The 24,244-nt window shown below is 37.9% G+C and overlaps 1 protein-coding gene and 1 long non-coding RNA gene across 2 annotated transcripts; one reads left to right on the forward strand and one right to left on the reverse strand.

Annotated features, from left to right (window-relative positions):
• Positions 1-10,198: 10,198 nt before the first annotated feature.
• On the forward strand, positions 10,199-19,701 carry LOC122080031 (anthranilate phosphoribosyltransferase, chloroplastic-like). The gene is made up of 10 exons (XM_042646887.1): positions 10,199-10,830; positions 10,924-11,067; positions 11,205-11,366; positions 11,500-11,583; positions 12,705-12,893; positions 18,266-18,356; positions 18,491-18,550; positions 18,721-18,839; positions 19,158-19,292; positions 19,391-19,701. Exons 1-10 carry the CDS (start codon positions 10,636-10,638, stop codon positions 19,448-19,450), a joined length of 1,239 nt encoding a protein of 412 aa, XP_042502821.1. The 5' UTR covers positions 10,199-10,635; the 3' UTR covers positions 19,451-19,701.
• Positions 11,757-19,246, reverse strand: LOC122080032. Its single transcript, XR_006140590.1, has 2 exons — positions 19,114-19,246; positions 11,757-12,082 (listed from the first exon to the last, which is right to left on the reverse strand). It is a non-coding gene; the product is annotated as an uncharacterized LOC122080032 (long non-coding RNA).
• Positions 19,702-24,244: the final 4,543 nt, after the last annotated feature.

Here is a 24,244-nt window from a genome sequence, read left to right on the forward strand (position 1 = left end):
GAATACTGCCCTCTGACACAAGCTCCCTAATCTTGTGAAATCTCACATCAATATGATTTGTCCTTGCATGAAACACCTGGTTCTTTGCAAGATGTATGGCACACTGACTGTTACAATGTAACACTATACCTCTTTGCTCCAACCCCAACTCACGAACTAGTCCAACCAACAAGACTCCTTCCTTGGCAACCTCAACTGCTGTCATATACTCTGCCTCTGCAGTGGACAATGCAATTGTAGACTGAAGCACCGCCCTCCATGATAGAGGTCTACCAACCAATGTAAATGCATACCCTGTAGTAGACCTCCTCTTGTCTAAGTCACCAACATAGTCGGAATCAACATAACCTACCAATTTTGTGGAACTCCCCTTGCCACTGAACATAACACCTATATCTTTAGTCTTGCTCAAATATCTGAAGATCCACTTAATTGTATTCCAATGCTCCTTCCCTAGATTACTCAAGTATTTGCTAACAACACTGACTGCATGAGACAAATCTAGCCTGTTACAAACCATAGCATACATGAGACTCCCAACTGAGCTAGCATAAGGGACTTGAGACATCTGCTCCACCTCCTTATGTGTTGTAGGGCATTCCCTTTCAGATAACTTGAAGTGGCTAGCTAACGGAGTGCTAACCGGCTTAGCCTTTTCCATATTGAAACGCTCTAGCACCTTTTCAATATACCTCTTCTGAGTAACTCAAAGTTTACCTGTATTTCTATATCTAAGGATTTTCATGCTAAGGATTTTCTTAGCAGTACCAAGATCTTTCATCTCAAATTCAGCACTCTACAAAGACTTCAAAGAGACTATATCATGTTTGTTATTTGCAGCAATTAACATATCATCAACATAAAGCATCAACAAAATAATGGAATTATCACTTGATACTTTATAATAAACACAACTATCAAACTCACTTCTTGTGTAGCCAATCTTCATCATGTGGGAATCAAAGTGCTTGTACCACTGCTTAGGAGATTGCTTAAGACCATAAAGTGACCTCTTAAGCAGACAAACATGATCTTCCTTTCCCTGCACCTTTAAACCTTCAGGCTGCTTCATGTAAATCTGTTCCTCCAAGTCACCATAAAGAAATGCAGTCTTCATATCAAGCTGTTGCTCCAAATCATACATGGCCACCAAAGCAAGTAGTACTCTGATTGAAGTGTGTTTCACCACTGGAGAGAATATTTCATTATAGTGTATCCCCTCCTTCTGTGCATAGCCTTTGGCTGCAAATCTGGCCTTATACCTTTCATGCTCCTTCTCAGATGCTGCCTCTTTCTTACGAAAGACCCATTTACACTCAATGATTTTTCTTCTTTTGGGTTTTTCCACAGTCTCTAAGTCTTGTTCTTCTACAAAGACTCCATTTCCTACATCATAGCTGCCATCCATTTATCATGTTGTGCATCACTCAAAGCATCATGGTAGGAAGATGGATCACTTGTACCTACAGTGAGGGCATAGGCAACCATGTCCTCAAACCCGTATCTCACAGGTGCTTTGTGAGTACGCTTCCCTTTATCCTTTGCTACAGTATAGGGAACTTCTTCTGCTTCCTGTTGTCCTAGTAAGTCACTAGATGACTCATTCTTTCTTGTTATTTCTGACTCACCTAACTCTGTTTGCATAGTAGAACCTGTTGTAACCCGACAGTCACTGAGAGGGGGGTGAATCAGTGAGTCTAATTCCAATCCCCAAAAACCTGTCTAATGTCTGACCAAGAAAAAATCTGATATATCTGTCCCTGTTTGTACACAGTCGTATGTACATTCTGCCTCTCATAGGCACTTCCAAGTGTGCACCCATTCCACATTCCATGTACTTCAATATAAAATAAAAACAACAAGCACCCACAACACAGGATTTTTACGAGGTTCGGTAATTTACCTACATCCCCGGAGTAGTGCCTGTAGAGGCTTCGTACCTACTCAATACACTACTTTTGACTGCACCCACAGTCGGGGGCACCCACACCCAATTTTCCCAAGCCGAAGCTGAGATGGCACTCGAAGTGTCAGTACAATATGTAGCACCCACTCCCAGTGCTTAACACCCACTAAGCACTCAATAAAGAATACTATAAATTTGGGCTTATATCAATGTCCTACAGGCAAGTTCTACCTACCATATACATCCACAACTAGCTAGCATGCTTACAGTTCATCCACAACTAACCTAGCATGTATACATTCATCCACAACTCACCCTAACATACATACATACATATAATGTAAATCAAAGGTTAGAGAATCCCACAACCGATTGCTTGGGATGACTAGAAACTTGTACTGACAAGTTTGGTGCTCACACTTTCTCTCTCCTTGGCTTCTTGCTCTTCAAAGCGAACACATTCTTGCTTTCTTCTCTTCTTCCTTAGCTTTGAGTTAATGTATCATTAACACACCTTAACCACCTCTTTTATCTCCTTTAATGGTCTAAGAACATTTATCATTAAGCATTCATATTCATTCAAGGACCAACAAAGAGGGGAAAGATTTTCTTGCCAAAATCGTAGCCTTTATTTACTCAAAACTCATTTTTCTTGCTTCCATAGTGTAGGGCTTAAAAAAAATGAAGAAGTAGCAACTTGGTTCACCCAAATCCGAGTTAAAATGACGGAGATATGACCATTTGAAGTTGGAGCAATGAGATTGCCTGAAATGAAATCTTCATAGGGGTGCGTAGGCTACGCCGGTGGCATGCGAAATGAGGGCGAAATCTGATCGTAGATCTCATATAAAAGATCTTATAATCTAAGCCGTCCGATTAAACCAACGGACAATAGATCCAAACCATTAGATTTGAATCTCTATGACGTCATCATGACGTAGGCGCTGGCATCGTCAGAAGTGTTGTCGACCACGGATTGGCTACATTAGCGTATATTCCGGATCTATGTTGGCTTAACCCATAAAGGAGAATCATTTAAAGACCATTAGATCTGGATCTATATAATCTACTTGATCCAGATCTAAGGGATTGGAATCTAAGCTTCGGTGATGATGCACATGCGACACACACTAGTCAATGCAATATGGTGTAGCGCCAGACCATCATATCTAATACACTCCACTAATGAGAAGCCTCGGGTAAGCATCTTCAATGCAAGCTCTTGCATGAAACGTTAAATCTGAATCTGACCGACGTGGCTCAATCTGAGTAATGTATTAAGAATCCCTCTGATTCTCTTCTATACACATAAACCCATGCCTTCATATTTCCAGTGGTAAACACCCCTTATCAACTAAGACCTTCAAAATCTAAAAATTACACAAAATCCCTTCAAATTTCAAAAATAAATTCCTAAAAATCCACCCAACACCGAGAGCAGAGCTGATGAATTTTCAGTTTGGATTTTTAAATTGGTTTTACAGAAATACTTATAACTTCTTCATACGATATCCATTGAGATGAAACAAATTGTGTTGGAATCGTAACTGGATGCTCTATGACTTTTCAGAAGACTCAATCATCTAATTCAGCTATGTAAAAGGACTAAAATGCCCCTAGACGTTTCCAATGACACATCTTTCTCATACGGAATCAGAACGCGATGAAATCAGAACCGTTGGAAATATTGAATTTTTTTCGTATTGTTACATGGAGAACATTTCCTTTAAAAAATTCATCTTCAATGCCGAAACTGCCCTTGACTGCCATAAATATCATAACTTTTTCATACGGCATCGGAATGCGAAAAAATCAGATGCAATGGACTAGAAAATTACAATTTGTATTTTTCATGAAGAAACGATCTTCCAAAAATGTCATTTTCAGTGTCGAAAATGCCCCTGAGCTTAAATAGGCCAATTTTACCAGTTTTGACCCAGAAACCCGCACCACATACTAAGGATGTATCAAACCATTCCATGCATACCAAACAGTTCTGTTATTTCATCGGTGACACTAGATACTGTCATGTCATCATTTTCATCCACGTCACCCAAACTGAACATGTCATCATTGCCATGTGGCTGGGTTGCTAACAAGGATAACCATAAAACAACAGAACCTTATTTATTTTCATCAATTGTTTGTGATTTGCATTTTGACTTCACCATATGAGACTCATCAAACACAACGTCCCTGCTAACCCTAAATTTCTGTGAACTTGGATCCTATAACTTGAATCCCTTTACGCCTTTCTTAAAACCAAGAAAGATGCACTGCTTAGACTTTGAGTCTAACTTGGAACGCTACTCACTCTCAACATGTGCATAGGCTGGACAACCAAATATTTTTAGAATAGAATAATCTACTGGTTTTTTTGTCCATACCTCTTCGAAAATTTTACAATTAATCGCCTTTGATGGAGACCTATTGATGAGGAAACATCACATATTCACTGTTTCTGCCCAAAATCTGTTGCTCAACCCTGCATTCAGCCTCATACTCCGAGCTTTTTCTATAAGTGTTCTGTTCATTCTTTCAGCTACACCATTTTACTGTGGTGTCTTTGGAACCGTGAAGTGACGTGTAATCCCTTCAGCTTTACACAATTCTAGAAATGGCTTGTACGTGTACTCCCTTCCATTATCTGTTCTTAAGTACTTAATTTTCTTTCCTGTCTTTCTTTCTACCTCAGCCTTCCATTCCTTAAATTTAACGAACACCTCACTTTTATGCTTTATGAAGTAGATCTAGACTTTCCTTGAGTAATCATTAACAAAGGTCACGAAGTATTCTGCCCCACCTTTAGATTTTATTGTTGAAGGATCCCATACATCGCTGTGTACATAATCAAGCACCCCTTTACTCTTATGTTTTGCAGTTTTGAAACTAACCTTGCACTGTTTCCTGAACACACAATATTTGCAGAAGTTCAGTTTACAAGTTTTCACTCCATTCAACAATTTTCTTTATGAAGCTCCATCAATCCTCTTTCTCCGATATGCCCTAACCGCATATGCCATAGATATGTATCATTTCTATCAAATCCTGCATCTATAGTTATAGATGCTCCACTTGTAACAATGCTCCCTATGAGTTTGTATATGTTTCCTATTAGTTGTCCCTTCATGATAACCATAACACCCTTAATAACTTTGAGAACTCCACATTCTGCTATATACTTGCAGCCATTTGAGTCAAGTGCCCCCAAAGACACTAAGTTTTTCCTTAATTCTGGTACATGTCTTATATTTGCTAAAGTTCTTATTATCCCATCAAACATCCTGATTTTGATAGTGGCTATCCCAATGGTCTTGCATACAACATCATTCCCCATCAGGACAGACCCACCATTATATAGTTGATATGTATCAAACTAATCTTTATGTGGACACATGTGATATGAACATCCAGAATCTAAAATCCAATAATCAGAAGATTGATTCTTACCTGATGATATAGAGAGTATATCTCTATCATTTCCATCTAAACTATTAGCCACACTAGCTTCCTCAGATGTCTTATCTACACCTTTCTTCTTCAAGTCTACCTTCCTCTTCAAGTACTCTCTCTTCAGATGACCTTACTTCTTGTAATAATAACAAGAAACATTTGTCTTTGCCCCTTTTGATTTCAATCGACTCTTCCCAGATCCCTTCTGATTTGATCTTCCTCTTTCCTGTTCCTTGTCACCTCTGAAAAGACATTCTCTTTGAGATTTCATACTACTGGTCTTCTTCCTTGTATCATTGGACATGAGGGCAGTCATGACTTTATTCATATTAAGGGTCTCCTTCCCGTATAAGAGAGTCGTTACTAGGTAATCATATGATTCTGAGAGCGAAGACAGCAATAGTAATGTCTTGTCTTCATCCTCGATTTTAACCTCCAGGTTTGTAAGTTTACTTACGATCTGATTGAACATATTAAGGTGCTCTAATAGATCTGTACCTTCCTCCATATGTAGAGAATACAATTACTTTTTCATGAACAACTTGTTAACTAAGAACTTCGTCATGTAGATGCTTTCAAGTTTCGCCCATAACTGCGGTGCAGATTCGATAACCACAATATATTGTAGGGCATCATTAGAAAGATTTAATCGAATAGCATTTATTGCCTTTTCTTCCATCTCCTCCCAATATTTGTCAGTAATTTTTGTACGTTTTTTCAACTTCTCCAATAACGTTTTCACCAAACCCTGTTGTATCAGAAGATCCTTCATCCTTTGAAGTCAGAGAGTGAAATTATTCTTCCCATTGAACCGCTTGATATCATACTTGACATTCGATCCCTTCCCTGCCATCGTGATAGTAAACCCTAGAAAACGAAAACCTATAGCTCTTATACCAATTTGCAGAAACACAACCCTAAAACGATGTAGAAGATAATGAAAAAACATGAACAAACAATGCACACAGATTTACGTGGTTCGGCAAGATTTCCTACGTCTCCAGTGAGATGAGATCATGTTTCACTATCAATGGAAAATAGGGTTACAATGCTCGTCCCTCACACCTCTCAATATTGCTTATATTATAGAGAAATAAATTCTCGGTACAAATATATAGCGAAAAAATCCTAATCTAGAAAGTACACAATTGCCCTCAAATAAAAAATTCAAGTGGGGGGTGCAATGTAGGGGGGCCTCCTACCCCCTTCCAACCACCACGGCTCGCTAATCGGCTAGCGAGACCACCGTCGTGCTTGTCGAGGTGCTGCACCAGTACTCCCTAGATTAAACTATGACGGAATACAAGACATCGTACACGAAGAAGGGGGTGGGGAGGGTTTAGAAGAGGGAGAACACCCATCTGTCGAAGGATAGAATGGTCATTCTCCTAGGCTAATACTTTCAGCTCCCAATTCTCCTATGAAGTGGGCAAAGTGGGAAGTCGGAGCTTTCTAAATAAATGATGTAAATGGATGTCTTTAAGGAAGAAAATTTTCTTTCACCCATAGTGAAGGGTTCATCCTTATTTCTATCATCGTTATTACCCTCCATCTATATATTGGAGGTCCAAATTGCCCTTTATTATTTTTAGACACCTATCCAAAAGCAATAATGGCCATATATGAATGAATTCCTACCTCATTATGGTTTAAAAAAAACTTGATTCACTAATAAAATATTAGGAAAAGGTTAGGTATGCCGCGATATCAACTATGCTAGCACCCATTTTGTTCATCTCTCTCTTCCCTTTTTCTAAAATGACCCTCATATCATCCCTGAATGGTACTCCATCATGTGATCCTATTGGTGCTATCTACTAGCATACTTGATATCGATGGCATATCTATCATTTTCCCTAAAATATTTGATCTAAGTTTACGCTTTTTTTGTCCCCCAAAGATTTTTGAAAGCATGCCATCTTAACAAATTCAAATAGTTGAATAGAAAAGGCACTCGATGGTTATGCATCAAATCTTCTTATCACAATTCAATCATGCACCCACTTTGAATTGCATTTCATGTATTTCTAGGGGTCCAAAATTCTTGATATTTTAACACGTGGAAGAGTTAAAATGGGAATATGGGATTGAACTTTAGATGAAAGTGCATAGAGAACAAGCCCAAAAAATTTGATTCCCACATGAATTGCCATGCGCATTTATAGCAAGTGGTTTTACACTAAGTTGTTGTTCAACATTTCTCACATATCATTGTCTTTCTAAGGGTGTTAATCGGTTTGGTTTTGGTGCATATGATGTAGTTTAATTTGGTTCACATTTATTTTGCTAAAATCTAAACCGTACAATTTACTAAATGGTTGCACTTTCTGAAACCACAACTATTCAGTAAACAGTTTCGCTTCCACAATTTTTAAACGGTGTCGATTTCATAGTTTTAAACTGTTGTGATTGCCATTTATTCCATACGGTTTCTAAATGGTTAGTAATTGATTTGTTAGTTTATTCACATGCTTACTAATTTGCTTTTGTTGATAAATGCTTCAATCTTGCATCAAATTAAATGAGTCATTGAACAAGCAAGGATTTAACTACGTAACTACATAATATGAGTAAATTATTGAATAGACTGTTGGACAACCTCTATGCTCCTTAATTCTTCCCTATATTAAACCCATTATGTTTTGTTAAATCAACCAAATATTTAATTGTTATATGGGTTAATTGGATCGGTTTGATGGTTTAAATGGTTCATGTTTCACTGTCTCAATTCAGTTTGAAACCAACGGATTAAAGGGTTAAAACCGACCAGACCCATTTAACTAATCAATCTTAAACATGAAACCAGAACCGAACGATTTACTAAATGGTTTTGCGGTTTTGGGTGTAAATGGCTCGGTTCAATTTTGGTTTTAAATTCACATCCTTAGTCTTTCCTGATTAGTAATGGAAAACCAATTGCCTCACCCATGTGGATGGTTAGCATCATAATTTTTAAATCATAATAAAGATCTTGTCAATACACTGAATCGTTTCAATACAAGAAGGGAAAATGACATATCATTTACCATCGATAACATATTATTTTCAGCGGAACTTGATGCAGTCATTGATGTCGTCCTTGTACAGATGAACAACTTTCTGTTTCTTTAATGGAGATAGGTTTTCTCCTTCGTATTTAGAATCATAATTTTTAAATCATAATAAAGATCTTATCAATACACTGAATCGTTTCAATACAAGAAGGGAAAATGACATATCATTTACCATCGATAACATATTATTTCCGGTGGAGCTTGATGTAGTTATTGATGTCGTCCTTGTACGGATGAACAACATTCTGTTTCTTTAATGAAGGTAGGTTTTCTCTTTCGTATTTTCTCAATGCACTCCTCTAATAGATGATTTTAGTTTGTAACCATGGGACTTAATCTCTTTTACTAACATAATGCCCATCTCCAATTAAGGTAGACCAATTAATTAGAGAGCAAATCTTCCCTATTTGTAACCAAACTAATATGGTGGGTATTTTTAATAGAATCCAAGATATTTGTAATCAAATCAAATATTAGGTCTCTATAATGGAACCCAATCAATGATCAATTGGGACAGATAAAACAAATAAAATTCTACAATTCAATGGGGAGAAAATGTCACTAATCATATTTACGTGAATTTTTGTGGGGAAAGTCTTCTTTCACATATCATGAAAGGTTCATTCATGAATTGCCATAATTATCTCCCTCTATTTGTTGGTTGTTCAAATTTCCTTTCACTATTCTTATATATTGGTATAGACACCTCATTTTGACACATTGAGTAGATAAAGTGATCATGAATAAAAAATCTCTGAAATATTGTGAGACCCATAACTCTGAAGGTTCCTCATTTTTTTCACCAATGTTCCAAATCTTTATGATGGTTTAAGATTTAAAACTGGTTAGAGATGCTTTTTGAAAATCCTGGTAAATTGGCTCATGTTCAATCTTGAACTGAACCCAACCCCTGTGTCAACCTAAGTAATTTAACTAACTGGAACCTGTACCAAATTTCTAACAAAAAAAAACTGTACCAAGTTGGCCTCCACTGGTTCCATTGTGCCTTTGGTGAAAGGTTGAAGGGTCCACAAGAAGGCATATAAGACCCATTGAGGGGCTGGATAGAGAACCCCAGTATAGGGTCATGGACTCATAGGGGCGATACTTCTTGTAAAGCAATTAAATTAATATATAATAATTCGGATCCTCTCCATAGAGTTCATGGACCATAGAGTGATCCGATGGTTGAGAGGATCCGAGTACACATCTTGAGGTCACCCCAGCTGTAGGATCACCCTATGATCCATGGACTCTGGGAAAGAATCTTATCTGGATTGGGAGGGTGACCTAGTTAGGTGAGTTAATCAGTATTAGTATTCATTATTCATACTGACAATAATTATAACTACTCATATGGTGCTCACCATGAAGAACCAAATATGAGAGAGAGAGAGAGAGAGAGAGAGAGAATTTTGGTTACAACAATCACCTTTAGCCACCTTGGTTATAAACAGATTTTCCATTTCTTTTCTATCAATAGTCAAATTCATACCTGACTTCTGAAACTTCTCTTTACTATTCGTCTCAAGTCTGGTTTTGGCGGTTGTGAACAAGAGGAAGGAGTAAAGACAGACGAGTTTCAGTTTTGGAGGGAAAGGTAGGAACAGTGACTGTGGTTTCCCCCTTTCTCTCTCTCTCTCTCTCTTCCAATTTATTAGAGGTCGCTTGGTTTTCTTTTCTTTTCTTTTCGTGCGTTCCAAACACAGCGTAAGTGGGAAAGCCGCCAAGCGTGTTGACTCGCTTCTCAACTGTTTGGACAAATATCCTCACACACACGGTATAAACTACAAAGCAGTGAAACCCAATCCATTAATTCATAGAATCAAAATTTATAAGTTACAGGGACGGAAGGTATGATCTGATTTGGAATCCTGCAACATTCAAAGCTTATATTCTTTCCTATAATCATTCAATGCCTCTGTCCCCTTCTCTAATCAAGGCAATGTCGGATATTGCGCTTTTGTTCAGAATCGAATCCTCCGTTTCTATTTTTGTTTAATCTTTCTTTCCTGTACAACTTGATTTTACCACCAAAATACCAAAAACATGTTCTTCTGATCTGGGTTTTAATCTAAAGAGATTTGATTTGTTCGGCTGGTCAACGTAAACATTCAAGTGGTTCTTCGTGGGTTTTGATTCAATCTGGAAAGGCTGCGGAGTAGCTTTCCCAGAGCAATTCTGCAATTGGGTTATCGAGCAATTTGAAACAAGAAGTTTGTAATGGCAGCTCTTGGTGTTAGTATTCCGGCTTTCCATGCGGGCATTTGCAGGCCTCCAAGGAATCCCTTTGGGACCCAGAAATGTTTTTTCTCTGTACCAGCAGTTCAAATCAAGCAAAAAGGTTTAACGGCAGCTGTGAAGAGTGAGCCAGGTGTTTTGCTCAGTCCCACAGATTCAATAGCATCCTTCAAGGAGGTTTGAAAGTCGTCTGATATATTTTGCTCTGGTTTTACCTTTATTATTTATTAATAATGGAATCCTTCTTTATGGTCTTTCGTGGTTTTGCAGTTGATTGAATCTCTGATAAGTAAGGTAGATTTATCTGAAGATGAGGCTGAGGCTTCTCTTGAGTTTCTGTTGAATGACACTAATGAAGCATTGATCAGTGCTTTTCTTGTTCTCTTGAGAGCCAAGGGGGAAACGTTTGAAGAAGTGAGCCCTCCTTATTTTTTTGTAAACATATGATGAGTAGAACTTACAGAGTTCCTTGAAATTTAATCTCACTTTAATTCTTCCAACTAATTCAAGAGTTTCACTTATTTGACGAAATCATTAGTTTTGCAACACAGATTGTTGGATTGGCGAGGGCAATGATCAAACACTGTCTGAAGGTTCCAAATATGGGTGATGCTGTTGACATTGTTGGAACTGGTGGAGATGGGGCAAATACAGTTAACATCTCAACTGGGGCTTCTATTCTTGCAGCAGCTTCTGGTGCAAGAGTTGCAAAGGTGATATCTCCTTTTGCACAAGATATGGTTTCCTGAAAATGTTGTTGGTTGATCTCTGTTTGGCTAAAACTAGAATGGGAAACTAAATAAACAAGTAAGACGAAGAAAGGATGACATTGTCTTTGATTTGCAGCAAGGAAACCGTTCCAGTTCTTCTGCTTGTGGAAGTGCTGATGTGTTGGAAGCATTGGGAGTTGTCATTGACTTGGAGCCCCAGGTTAGTGTAAATTTTATTTACCGGTGAACAGAGAAAATAATTCTGTATATTTAAAATGTTTGATGTGAACATGATGTTTTTCTATTGTAACATTCTAAGAAATGGAGCGGCAGTTCTTAACAGTTCCAAAACACAATGTACTTCATTTCTTGCATTAATTCTATGGGAGGTTTGAATAAAGTTACAGTAAACAATCCTATTGCATCGGAACATAAAACTCTTAAGCCTTCTATGTTTTCCAGCAGTAATCATTGATCCTTAATGTTTGCCAAGATACAGTACTTGTAAAATACGAATTTGGATTCTGCTAGTTCTTAAAACGATTTCAACAAAGAATTTGTTTCAGTGGAATGGAACAAAAAATGCATGAGTTGCATCCACCTGCACCTAACTTTGTTCGTACAACAAAGTAGACTGTTTTACCTAGAATCCCAACATTGGCTTTCAAACCTGTGCCACTTATGTTCCAGGTGTAGAACCCTGCTATATCTATTTTAACCTGGATACGATATTTAAACTTAGCATTAATTTGTAGTCACAAGCATATTTTGAAATTATATTGCATGTCAAATATGTGGCGTGCTTAAATACAAATTAGTTTTCTTGGCTTTCAATTTATAATAAGACCATAACAAGTATTATGACATATAGACATTCAATTTATAATAAGACCATAACAAGTATTATGAGATATAGACATTCATTCTTCCTGATGAATTCCACCGTAGTATATCTAATTGTACCAGAGCTGTCAGAATATATTGAGTTTTCCATTCTTGTTTCCTCTGACTTCTGCTCTATGAGGTTTTTTCACTCAATATCTAGCCCATAATTTTTAGAGTCAATAGAAAACAAGTAACAGATTTCATATGAGAATGCCTAGTGGTAAGGTTCTTGAAACTGCATTAGGTGAATTTGTGGTTATGGAGTTCTGAAAGAAGAGAGTAAAGAAATCCTAATTTTGAATGTTCTCTTTAAACCATTTAATGCATATTTTCTTGTGTTTTAAGTTGGTGAAGCTAATGTGTTAATGTTGTTCCCCACTCCTCTTCCCACATTTTTTAAAAATGTATCTAAGCCTTTCTTTCTTTATCATTTTTTCCTTTTTATTATAATACTAGGGGGTAGAGAGATGTGTGAAGGAAGCAGGCATCGGTTTCATGATGGCTCCAAGGTACCATCCAGCAATGAAAATTGTTGGTCCTGTGAGGAAGAAGCTTCAAGTGAAAACTGTGTTCAATATCTTGGGTCCTATGTTGAATCCGGCACGGGTACCTTTTGCAGTTGTTGGTGTTTACAAGGAAGATTTGGTAAGTTCTACCATAATGAAATTTAGCATTATTAGGTTTTTTTACCATGTCTTGTTTACCCTATGATCATTAGTTACCTTACATGCAGCTTGTTCTGGCATGTTTACACTTCTCTAAGTGAAAGTTCATCACTGCTGGTTTCTACTTTTGTCTCTTGTTACTTTCTGTGTTTGTCACTAGTTCAATATGATATATCTTTTTCAATGTGCTTAATGGGATCCACAAAAGGGAAAAAAGATGTTATTGTTACAAATTAGCAGAATCCACCCTTCACAACAAGAAGACTAGTATCTTCTAAAGCAAGTTGATCCAAGTCTAAAGGACACTCAAATTTTCTTGGAAAAATCATCCTCACCTGTTGGCCCTGAGGTGAGAAAGGAGTACTGTACCACTAAATATCAAATCCTTCCCACAGTAGAAGCACCTGTTTTTCCCCTGGTTTCCTGGTATAATCTAGTAAAAGCTCCATTGATATGTTTGTAATGTAGAACTAGAATCGGCAAACCAACCTAGTCCCAAAACAGCAGGATACTCTCGAAGAACAAACACAAGTCAAATTAGGATAATAGCACAACAGATCAGATTACAAGAGAAATCAGACCTGAAACAGTTGAAGCTATTGAACCAAATACTAGGGTTTCTTTGATCAGATTGGGACCGATAACAGGGGCTTACAAGACTTCAAATAGGTCCAAATCAACTTAATACCATGAACCAAAGTCCACGAGAACAGTAGGAACTGAACCAGATCTGTCAATTTCAGTTCTGCTTTGTCACAGGTCACTAAAAGACAAGAAAAGGGAGAATTTTTAAATCTCTCAAACCACTGGTCAGAAAGAGCTCCCCTTTGGGTCGAGTTCTTCCCCAGATAGGACCTATCTTTGATCCAAATTTCAACCCAAACTGATGGCTGAAAGTGTTTCTGGCAGCAAGGGATCAAATAGGAAATATGAGGATTTTCTAGACAGAATTGAGAGAAAAGTGATTTAATTAAATACCTATAACAGTAGATCAGATCTGGAACACCTTGAGTATGGAAGAAAAGAGGGAGATAACTAGAAGAGGACCTCTTGTGTTTCACACCGCTGAGAGTCAATTGGATCAAACACCAATTCCATCAGCCTTGATCAAACACAAAACAAATCTCCACGTAGAAGACAATAGCAACAACCATTAATTTTTTTATCAAAATCATCTGGGCCTTTAGGAGCCTCCTCTTCTTTATTTATAATGTTAATGGGGGAGGGAATTACAAAATAGAAGGTTCCTCAAAAAGGAAACCAAGTATTCTCCTAATACAATAGCTACTAAAAACTGAAATTAGAAACTAACTGAAATTAGAAACTAGTTGAAAAAGGAAACTAACTACTAAGGACTTGACTCAATTAATAGCTTGACTCATAAGGAAACAAATATAACTCAAATCAAGCCCAACTAGAAAGGAAACTAATGAAAATGGAAACTAACTAGTAATCCCGTACTCAATCTTAGAGCCCCGTTTTTAGACCCATAAAAGTGGTCTATTATACTCAAAACACATGGGATCAAAAGCCTAACATGTATGGAACCCAACCCTAGGCTTATTCCTAATAAAACAAGCCTATTTTGGTAATTAATCTGCATCAACTCTCCCGGTCTTAAAAGAACTCGACTCCGTCGAGTTAGGTCGTGCTCCCAAGATTCCCTTGTAAATCGCTCGTCGATGAGGTGGCACATATCTCGAAACAGAAGGGAGCATAACTCCAAGAGGAGGGAGAGTAGGTTGATGTGTCACTGGAGCAGGAGTCAGTCGACGTCGTGGCATGTCTGATAATGCATGTGGCCTCATTAAGTACATACGACCTCCTTGTTTCACCTTTATAGTGTTCCGCGCGCCATCATAGAGAATGCCTGCATGTCGCTGCCAAGGTCGCCCTAGAAGAATGTCGCAGTGCGCCAATGAGGTGACCAAGCAGGTGACATGGTACTGTAGTGGCCCAAACTGTAGATGTACTCGAACAACTGCAGTGGCCTCTTCTCGAGCTGTGGGTCCAAAACCTCGCACGTGAATCTTCTTGAAAAGCTGCTTCTGTGCAAGGTTGTGTGCTCGAACAAATTCAGCAGATATAAAATTTGCTTCTGCCCCAGTATCAACAATTGCATGAACATCAATAGGGTCGGAGCCGTGCAGGAGAGTACCCTTCTGTCTGAAGAGAGGAGCCTTATCAACTAGTCTATTCGAAAAAGATGAAAGGCTAGCTGAATGAGCTTCTACATCCTCATCTTCATCATCGATAATATCATTGTCCTCGAGGGGATAAGGATATAAATGAGATTCATCTTCACTCTTCTCTGTTGGCTGCTTCTCTGCTACGTTCACAGAACGAGTCCTGTTGGGACACTTGTTGGAATAGTGACCCTTCTCGCCACAACTATGGCATATGATATTCTTCACCCCAACACTATCCTTGTTGAACTCTGACCTTTTTTCTTCAACTCTGCGAGCTTCAGGCTTCTTTTCCTCCATACGCGGTGGAGGTCTATAAACTGAAGAAGTCTTGAGCATACCCTTCCAATAAATGGACTTCTCTTCAGCTGTCTTGGCATGAGCCGCTGCCACATCAACAGACCTGAAATCAGTGTTAGCCAACTCAAGTCGAATCTCAGTACTTAACCCACTGATATATCGCATCATCCGTTGCTGGTCTGTTTCCTGAAGCCGACACCTTGAAGACAGTTTGTGGAATTCGAGGGTGTAAAAATCCACATCTTTGTTCCCTTGTTGCAAGTTAAGTAATTTATGAAACATTACCTTTTCATAATTAAGGGGAACAAATTTTTCAGTCAGGATCTGCTTCATGACCTCCCAATTGATAACGGGTCCAAGTCTTCTGACAAACCTTGCATGTAGTACATCATCCCACGATGAACATGCATACCCAATAAACTTGGTGATGATGAGTTCACACTTCTTCACGTCTGGAAGAGACTTATACGCAAAAATTCTCTCCACTTTGGTAAGCCAGTCAAGAAATTCCTCAGGTCCTTTTTCACCACTGAACTCGGGAACCTCCACTTTGATGCCATAATCTCTGTCAGAAAATTGCCGGGTAACATCCTGGGGAACAACCGGATCAGATTGCTGCCTCTGAGGTGTGTCTTCGATCCGTAAAGTGTTGAGCTGAGGGGGCAATGTAGAGGATCCTTCTTCAGCTCGCTTGTCAGACCTCCTCATAAAGGCAATCATCTCTTCCATAAACTTATCAAACTTGGCTTCAGTCCTCTCAAGCCTAGCATCAGTATTCTGTTGGTTCTCGGCTAACTCACGATATAATTTGTGCAACTCAGCATTGGTGATGTGACTTGCCATGGTTAGAAAATTGCAGGAAAATTTGCTCTGATACCACTTAATGTAGAACTAGAATCGGCAAACCAACCTAGTCCCAAAACAGCAGGATACTCTCGAAGAACAAACACAAGTCAAATTAGGATAATAGCACAACAGATCAGATTACAAGAGAAATCAGACCTGAAACAGTTGAAGCTATTGAACCAAATACTAGGGTTTCTTTGATCAGATTGGGACCGATAACAGGGGCTTACAAGACTTCAAATAGGTCCAAATCAACTTAATACCATGAACCAAAGTCCACAAGAACAGTAGGAACTGAACCAGATCTGTCAATTTCAGTTCTGCTTTGTCACAGGTCACTAAAAGACAAGAAAAGGGAGAATTTTTAAATCTCTCAAACCACTGGTCAGAAAGAGCTCCCCTTTGGGTCGAGTTCTTCCCCAGATAGGACCTATCTTTGATCCAAATTTCTGCCCAAACTGATGTCTGAAAGTGTTTCTGACAGCAAGGGATCAAATAGGAAATATGAGGATTTTCTAGACAGAATTGAGAGAAAAGTGATTTAATTAAATACCTATAACAGTAGATCAGATCTGGAACACCTTGAGTATGGAAGAAAAGAGGGAGATAACTAGAAGAGGACCTCTTGTATTTCACACCGCTGAGAGTCAATTGGATCAAACACCAATTCCATCAGCCTTGATCAAACACAAGACAAATCTCCATGTAGAAGACAATAGCAACAACCATTAATTTTTTTATCAAAATCATCTAGGCCTTTAGGAGCCTCCTCTTCTTTATTTATAATGTTAATGGGGGAGGGAATTACAAAATAGAAGGTTCCTCAAAAAGGAAACCAAATATTCTCCTAATACAATAGCTACTAAAAACTGAAATTAGAAACTAGTTGAAAAAGGAAACTAACTACTAAGGACTTGACTCAATTAATAACTTGACTCATAAGGAAGCAAATATAACTCAAATCAAGCCCAACTAGAAAGGAAACTAATGAAAATGGAAACTAACTAGTAATCCCGTACTCAATCTTAGAGCCCCCTTTTTAGACCCATAAAAGTGGTCTATTACACTCAAAACACATGGGATCAAAAGCCTAACATGTATGGAACCTAACCCTAGGCTTATTCCTAATAAAACAAGCCTATTTTGGTAATTAATCTGCATCAGTTTGATAAGATGATAAGCAGAAGTAGCATGCTCCCTAGAGATCTAAGCTTCACAGTTCAGTTCAAACTGTGTAATGATACAGACTCGTTGGTTTCATTAGTAATAGACATACCTTAATTGGAAGACATTTGGTTCACATGGACACATCTGGCCATCATGCGATCTGTGCATATCTTAGCGGCTGATATGTGACTTGAATTGTTGGTTTTGGCCTTTTCTTTACTAAATACTCTCTCATAAAATTATCTCATGCCTAGTCTGATAAAACAAAGACTAAAATAAATAACGAAACTGGAATAGCATAATGTAGGTTTCAGGGATCCAGGACAAGTGAAATATTAAGAGATTATGATGAAATCTTAGCCGAACTAGGCTTCTACATTACTCTTACCTTTTGAAAAATTAGACTGATCTGTTACATCACTCCTAAAAATGAAATCAAATGAAAATTTACCAATTTTACTTGATGAAAAAGGACTGGGCCATTGGATACCAACGATAGATGTCCTGACAATAACGTCACGTCAATAGGTTAAAGTTTGTGAAGCGTGTAAGTATACGTGTATAGCTATGTTCAAGCAGCAGGCTTATCCTTGCCCTGCTGATAAATTTTTCTCTCTCCCCCCCCCCCCCACACGAAAAAGTTCATTCCTGTGTCTGTTGGATGGTCTAACAGGATTCATGTAGCTGATCCCATTTAGTTGGGATAAGGGTGAGCTGATTTATCCATTTAAAGCATAATCATTTTTTCAGTTTCAAATAGACTTCAACTATAAGTTCTTTACAGTTTATATTTTTTACTGTCATATAATTTTCTATGATATTTCTCAAGGGAATGATGCTCATTTTTGCACAGGTCACAAAAATGGCTAAAGCACTACAAAGATTTGGCATGAAGAGAGCACTAGTTGTCCATTCAGAGGGTTTAGATGAAATGAGTCCCCTTGGTAATAGCCTTTTCTTTTTATGCTTAAATCTTGAGTTGCCTCTGATGTTTTCATGGCCTATTTCTCTTTCTTTAAATTCTGGTATGCAACAGAAAGAGGACTTACAAACCTATTGTTTTAATCTGTGTTGGCAGGAGGTGGCCTGGTCCTTGATGTTACTCCTGGAAAGATTGAGAGGTTTTCTTTTGATCCATGTAAATTTCTTGCTTGCCTTGTTTGTTTCGATTCATAGTAGACTATGAACATTGTAGTTTTGGTCTTAAACCTACAGACATCAAAGCATGCCTTCCTCCTACTTTTTGTCCCTTGCTTCCACTTGATAGTTTTAAGATTCTAACCAAACCCTAAAACTTTACGTATATAGTGGATTTTGGAATACAACGGTGTACACTGGAAAGCTTACGAGGTGGTGGTCCAGAGTATAATGCAGAGGTACTGAGGCATGTTCTTTCCGGGGAAAGAGGACCCATTGCAGATGCATTTGTAAGTATTTCTGAGCAATACCTTTGTTGAATAATAAGGTGACACCAAATCAGGAAGAGTAGAAAGAAAATCTTGAATAACTTCTGATCAGAAGGTAAAGAAGGTACCACAAGGTTTCTTTCTGCAATTTCTCCTAATAGGGTTTGATAGGAGTACAGAGTTCCATTAAACAACATATAATTCAAACACCACAAAGAAAAAAAAAAAATCTTTGTACTTGGAAGGAAGATGGTAGAAAATTGATAAATTGGGTTGCTGGTGAACATGAACATACCCTCTGAGAAATCATTTCTCTTGGTTGCCTGAACAATCGAACAGATACTAAATGCTGCAGCAGCTCTCTTAGTGAGTGGGCATGTGAGCAACCTGAGTGAAGGAGTAACCCTGGCCAGAGAAACGCATCACACAGGGAAAGCTTTCCAGACACTTGAGTCTTGGATACATATCTCCAAGGTAAAGTGATAATGTCTGCCTCTGGATCTATATTTTGAGTTGGGTTTCATGAGATTAATCATCTTCTTCTCTTTCCCTTTGGTTTATGATAATCACAGGATGAGAGACAGAAAGGGAGAGAAGCTTCTGGCATGGTCGGTTCAGTCTTGACAGGATGACAACGCGATGGTGTTAAAGCTGGGGAATCATGTGGAAGACCATAGCAGTTAATGCAGGGGGGTGGGGAGGATGGCAGAAATCTATATAATCCTGTACAAGCTACCAAACAGATTAAGAAAAATTAAGCTCTGGAGAGATTATCTCTAGGAGAACCGCAGCTAAAGTCTGCCACTATCGCCATTAAATAAACCAATGTAACTTATTGACATTGACTTTTCTTGGGATTATCAAAGTATTTCTGATTTGTAAATTGACCTTTATTTCTCTCTCTCTCTCTCTCTCTCTCTCTCTCTCTTCACACTACAACCATTAATTGCTTATTAATTTCTTGTAGGCCAAACACTTTTCGTATTTCATCCACTAGTTCTTATCAAGCATAAATTTTCTGTTCATCAACCTTCTTAAGTACTACACAGAGGATTGGAATTCTCTTCCCATCCCACTTCTGGGCCTGTAAGCTTATTGTTTAGTTTCAAAACCATTTACAGTACTAGCTAGTGCACCAGCATCACTGATTGAGGCAAAAGTTTCCCTTGTTGCTGGTGCTTTGCCATGACAGTTGATACCACCTGAAACCCCCCAAAATCAATTCATTAGCTAGAAATCTGAAGATATTCAACATGAAAATTGTGTAATTAATCTGAAGGTTTTATTTTCACAACCACCTATGTGATCTTCTCCATTGAAACACAGTAGGGATAGTCCTTTGTCCCATCCACGATAGCGCCTTCGCAATGTGGCGAGAAAAATGAATACTATGCACAGACAACAAATATGCATAACTTATAACAACAGCAACAACATCCAAAACCTGATCTCAACTTACTGGGGTCGGTTACATGGAGATTCTAAGCAAAGACGAGCGTAAAGATTTATGCAAAAAGATTGACGGATTATGATTAATTATAATAAGTGTCGTCTGTCAACCTAAAGCACCACTGTAGATCTGCCACAAGTTTATAATGACAGACCATAATAAGGTACTAGTTGTTTACCTGACGTACCATATAGATCGATCAAGCCAAAACATCAAACATCCATTATATCCACTACCAAGACAATTTATCACCCAACATACCTTTATGAAAGGAAGAATGAGATAACAAATTATTGACAGCCCTCCTAAGCATGAAAATAACAACTCAAACACAGAACTCCGCATTGAAAACTATGTAATTAATACATAACACTGCATTGAAAACTAGTTACGTAACACACAATTCCGCATTGAAAACTAGAAAATCAACCCACAACTAAAGCTAGGGGTATCTATGAATAGTGGTTTAATGCACTAACATAAAGCCCACCACCACAAGCAAACCAATGACAACTCATGTACGTTAAATCCACTACCAAAACACCGCTTCGGCCTTCAAACTAGAATGGAATCTCGTTAATCCATTCATGTGCATCACTAATTAGAATACGAGACATTTGGCTCCTTAAGAAAGTCATACCTTACCTTATCTTTAAATTGAAAAAGGATACGTTCTAGGGTATGAGAATTATAGCTCTAAGGACGCTTATAGGGGCAAAACCATAGGATGTGTAAATGTAGTCTAATTAATGACTCCTGGACATGGTTCTAAGTATTGGTATCATATTGATATGTATCGGTATTGCTGGAGCCCAATACGGATACTATTATGGATCTGGTGGATCGGCCAAAAAGTGGATCAGGTCAGCTAAATCGACCCAATACTGATACTGTTATGAATCGTATGTAGTTTAATTAATGACTCATTAAAAAATATTAAGCAATTATTTACTATGAGCTTATTCTCATCTATAAAGCTTTAATCTAAACCTATGTTCTTTTTGAATTTTAAATGATTATTTTTAGAAAAAAGCCATAAACATTGAGTCAATGAGGATGTCAAAGATTCGGGAGGGTGTTAATTGCTTACTGGGAAAAGGTTCCCTAAAGGCAGTGTGGTTCTTACATCAGTGTGAGAGCCAATGAGATTACACGCGGAGGCATCGAGCCTTCTCTAAATCTACTCCACTTTTCCAGCTCAAACCCAATCCATCTGCTACTGCAGCTAGGGGGTGCAAGTTTAACCCGGTGAGCCCAAGACCGCCCTGAGCCCAATAAGCCTTGGGCTGGACAGCTATGGTTGAGATTTTCAGGCTCTTGGGAGGGTCGGGCCGAGACCTTGGGCTGAGTTCGGTCTGGCCTGACTCTGTGTATCTGATAAATAATTAGGGGCTAGAAAAATAACAAGGCTAACCCAACTTTGAGATGACACAAACAAAGGCTGTCAGGATCAATCAGGGCCAACTTAGCCCAGCCCAGCCCAGTTAGATTAATTAGAGCTGGGTTAGGTTGGTTGGGTTGAGCCTAGTATGGCTGGGCCTAGACTGCAATATATCAGCTGACTATGGGTTGAGCTAATGGGACATTGTTAGGATTTTAAAAATCTGGCTCAACTGCCCACCTGATTATAACCCACTCTACTACACTCTTCCGTCTTGAACTGATTTCCCCACATTTAGGAATGCATGTCACACCGATGAATGTCTTGAAAAGGGTATCATTCATATGAACTCCATATGTTCAGAGCAGGTGATAAAAAATAATAAGAAAATTCACGTGAGAGAGCAATTTCACACTAGTAGTGTGGCAATCTTTTTGCCATTAAAGAAATAACAAAATGTGCTACCAGAGAGTAATCTGAGAAAAAGGTTAGTGGAAAAAGAGAGTGGAAAGATTAATTGGGGAATCAGAAAAGAAGTATTTCATAGGAGAGTTTGGATAAATATGGGTTAAGTTTAGAGATTGTCATCAACCGCCACCTTTTTTTACTTCTATTCAAAGTAAAAAATTTGAAGGATAAGTCAGGAGCATTCCTCTTTTGTCATTCAACTCTATAGTGTTATATATATATATATATATATATATTTATATAAAGAAATTCATATTTTTTCAATTCAAATGATCATTTTCCTAAAAAAGTAAGAAAATCTTATGGGAGTGCTGCCTCCACCAGCGCCTCCCACAATCGGATCCGGCTCCTTTCCTGAGCCCTGATTGCCCAATTATGTCCATAACTATCTAGGCGATCGACACATATCCAAGTGGTGATCCAATGACTGTGCTTCTACTGATCAGAACAAAAGTGTCGTGTCCAGAGCCGTTGGATCATCGCTTGAATATGTGTTGATCACCCAAGTAGTTATGGGCAAGACCTAGGCAATCAACGCTTAGGAGATGATCCCGATCCAAACCTATATCTCCTTTGCCTATATAGGTCATTTCACATGGGAGAGGAGAGAGACAGACTGTGGTGAAGGTTTTGCTCTCCCCTCTCCCCACAGAGAACATTATTCCAAATCTTATATTGATCACCATTTTGGAGACAAGAAGTTGCATAATTTTTTTTTTTTTAACTAATAAAAATTAGTTTTCATATTCATGATACAACATATATGATGTTGTTACGTCATGAGAAAAGGAGATGTGAGCATTATTTTGGTGAACATGATCTCTAATTTCCAACTAATTATGAAGGTTGTGTTGAAAAGTTTATTCATTTAAAGTCAACCTTATTATCAACCATTTAAAGTCAACCTTCTTTTACAATATTTGGAGAAGAAAAGGATTGAACGACTTCTTTTCGATTCAAACGATCATAATCCTAAAAGCAATTTTAAATTAATTTGAAGTACTTTAACTATCATGTTCATAGAAGATAAAGAGTGGAGAAGAAACATTTTATAATCTGGTTGTTAGCTATTAACATCATGAGAAAGGAGATGTGAGCATAGAAGCAACAATTACATCACAAGAACGGAGATATGAGCGTAGAAGCAACATAATGTCATGAAAAGGAGAGATGTGAGAATTGATTATGTCATAAAAGGTCATGATCTCTAATCTAAAGTTAGTTATTAAGAAGGCATTGAAAAATGATTTAAAGTCAGATCTTTATCTTTTTTTAATAATATTTAAAGTTATATGTTGTTAACCTAAGGCTGACCATGATGTTATCAAAACAAAATAGAAAAAAGAAAGATATCCACATGTTTCCTATTCAAATGATCAATGATCATTCTCCTAAAATAAGAATAGCCTACTATTCTTGGAGTGTGGGACTCTCTCTAAGCATGTAGATTCATGGAGAATTTTGTACTAGTGATTTGATATTATGGAAGATGAATACATAATTTCGTGAAAAACTCTATGGGTGTAGAGAAACTTGGTCAAAAAATGTGTATCCTTATTTCACACTTAGGATTCAAAACAAGGAATTAAATCGATCCCTTTGAATCAGTTCCAAAAATCTTAGCATTGGTCCTTAAATCGATTCAAATATATGATTTTTTTGTTGCGATAGTCAAATTGGGGGCTCGGAGAATCTTTTTCCATTGGATATATATCTTTCTTGAGCTCTTTTAGATTCTAGAAGTCGATTGGATTTGTATCTTTGTTTTGTATTTTCTCCCAAGAAAGATGATGCATTAATCCAAATCTCTTAGGGGGTTAATAATGTGAATCTTTTCAAGCATGTTGCTCTTAGAGGGAGGGACCTTTCTAAAAATGTAGAGACACAAAGAAGAATTTTCTAATGAAGGTTTGATATTGTGGAAGATGAATCTGTACAACTAGTGTCCAAGTCTCTACTTTGACTAGTCCCACGGGCTCATATTGATCCTATAATTATATAGATCAGGTGATACTGGGGTTGAATGATAATTATTCAACTTTCACCGAAAGTAGTGAAAAACACTAAACATCCCATGTGAGTGGCCCAAGGAGGTAAGGGGAGTCAAACTCAAAACTACACACTTCC

The sequence above is a fragment of the Macadamia integrifolia genome, chromosome 5 (genome assembly GCF_013358625.1).
Source record: "Macadamia integrifolia cultivar HAES 741 chromosome 5, SCU_Mint_v3, whole genome shotgun sequence".
Classification (NCBI taxonomy): domain Eukaryota; kingdom Viridiplantae; phylum Streptophyta; class Magnoliopsida; order Proteales; family Proteaceae; genus Macadamia; species Macadamia integrifolia.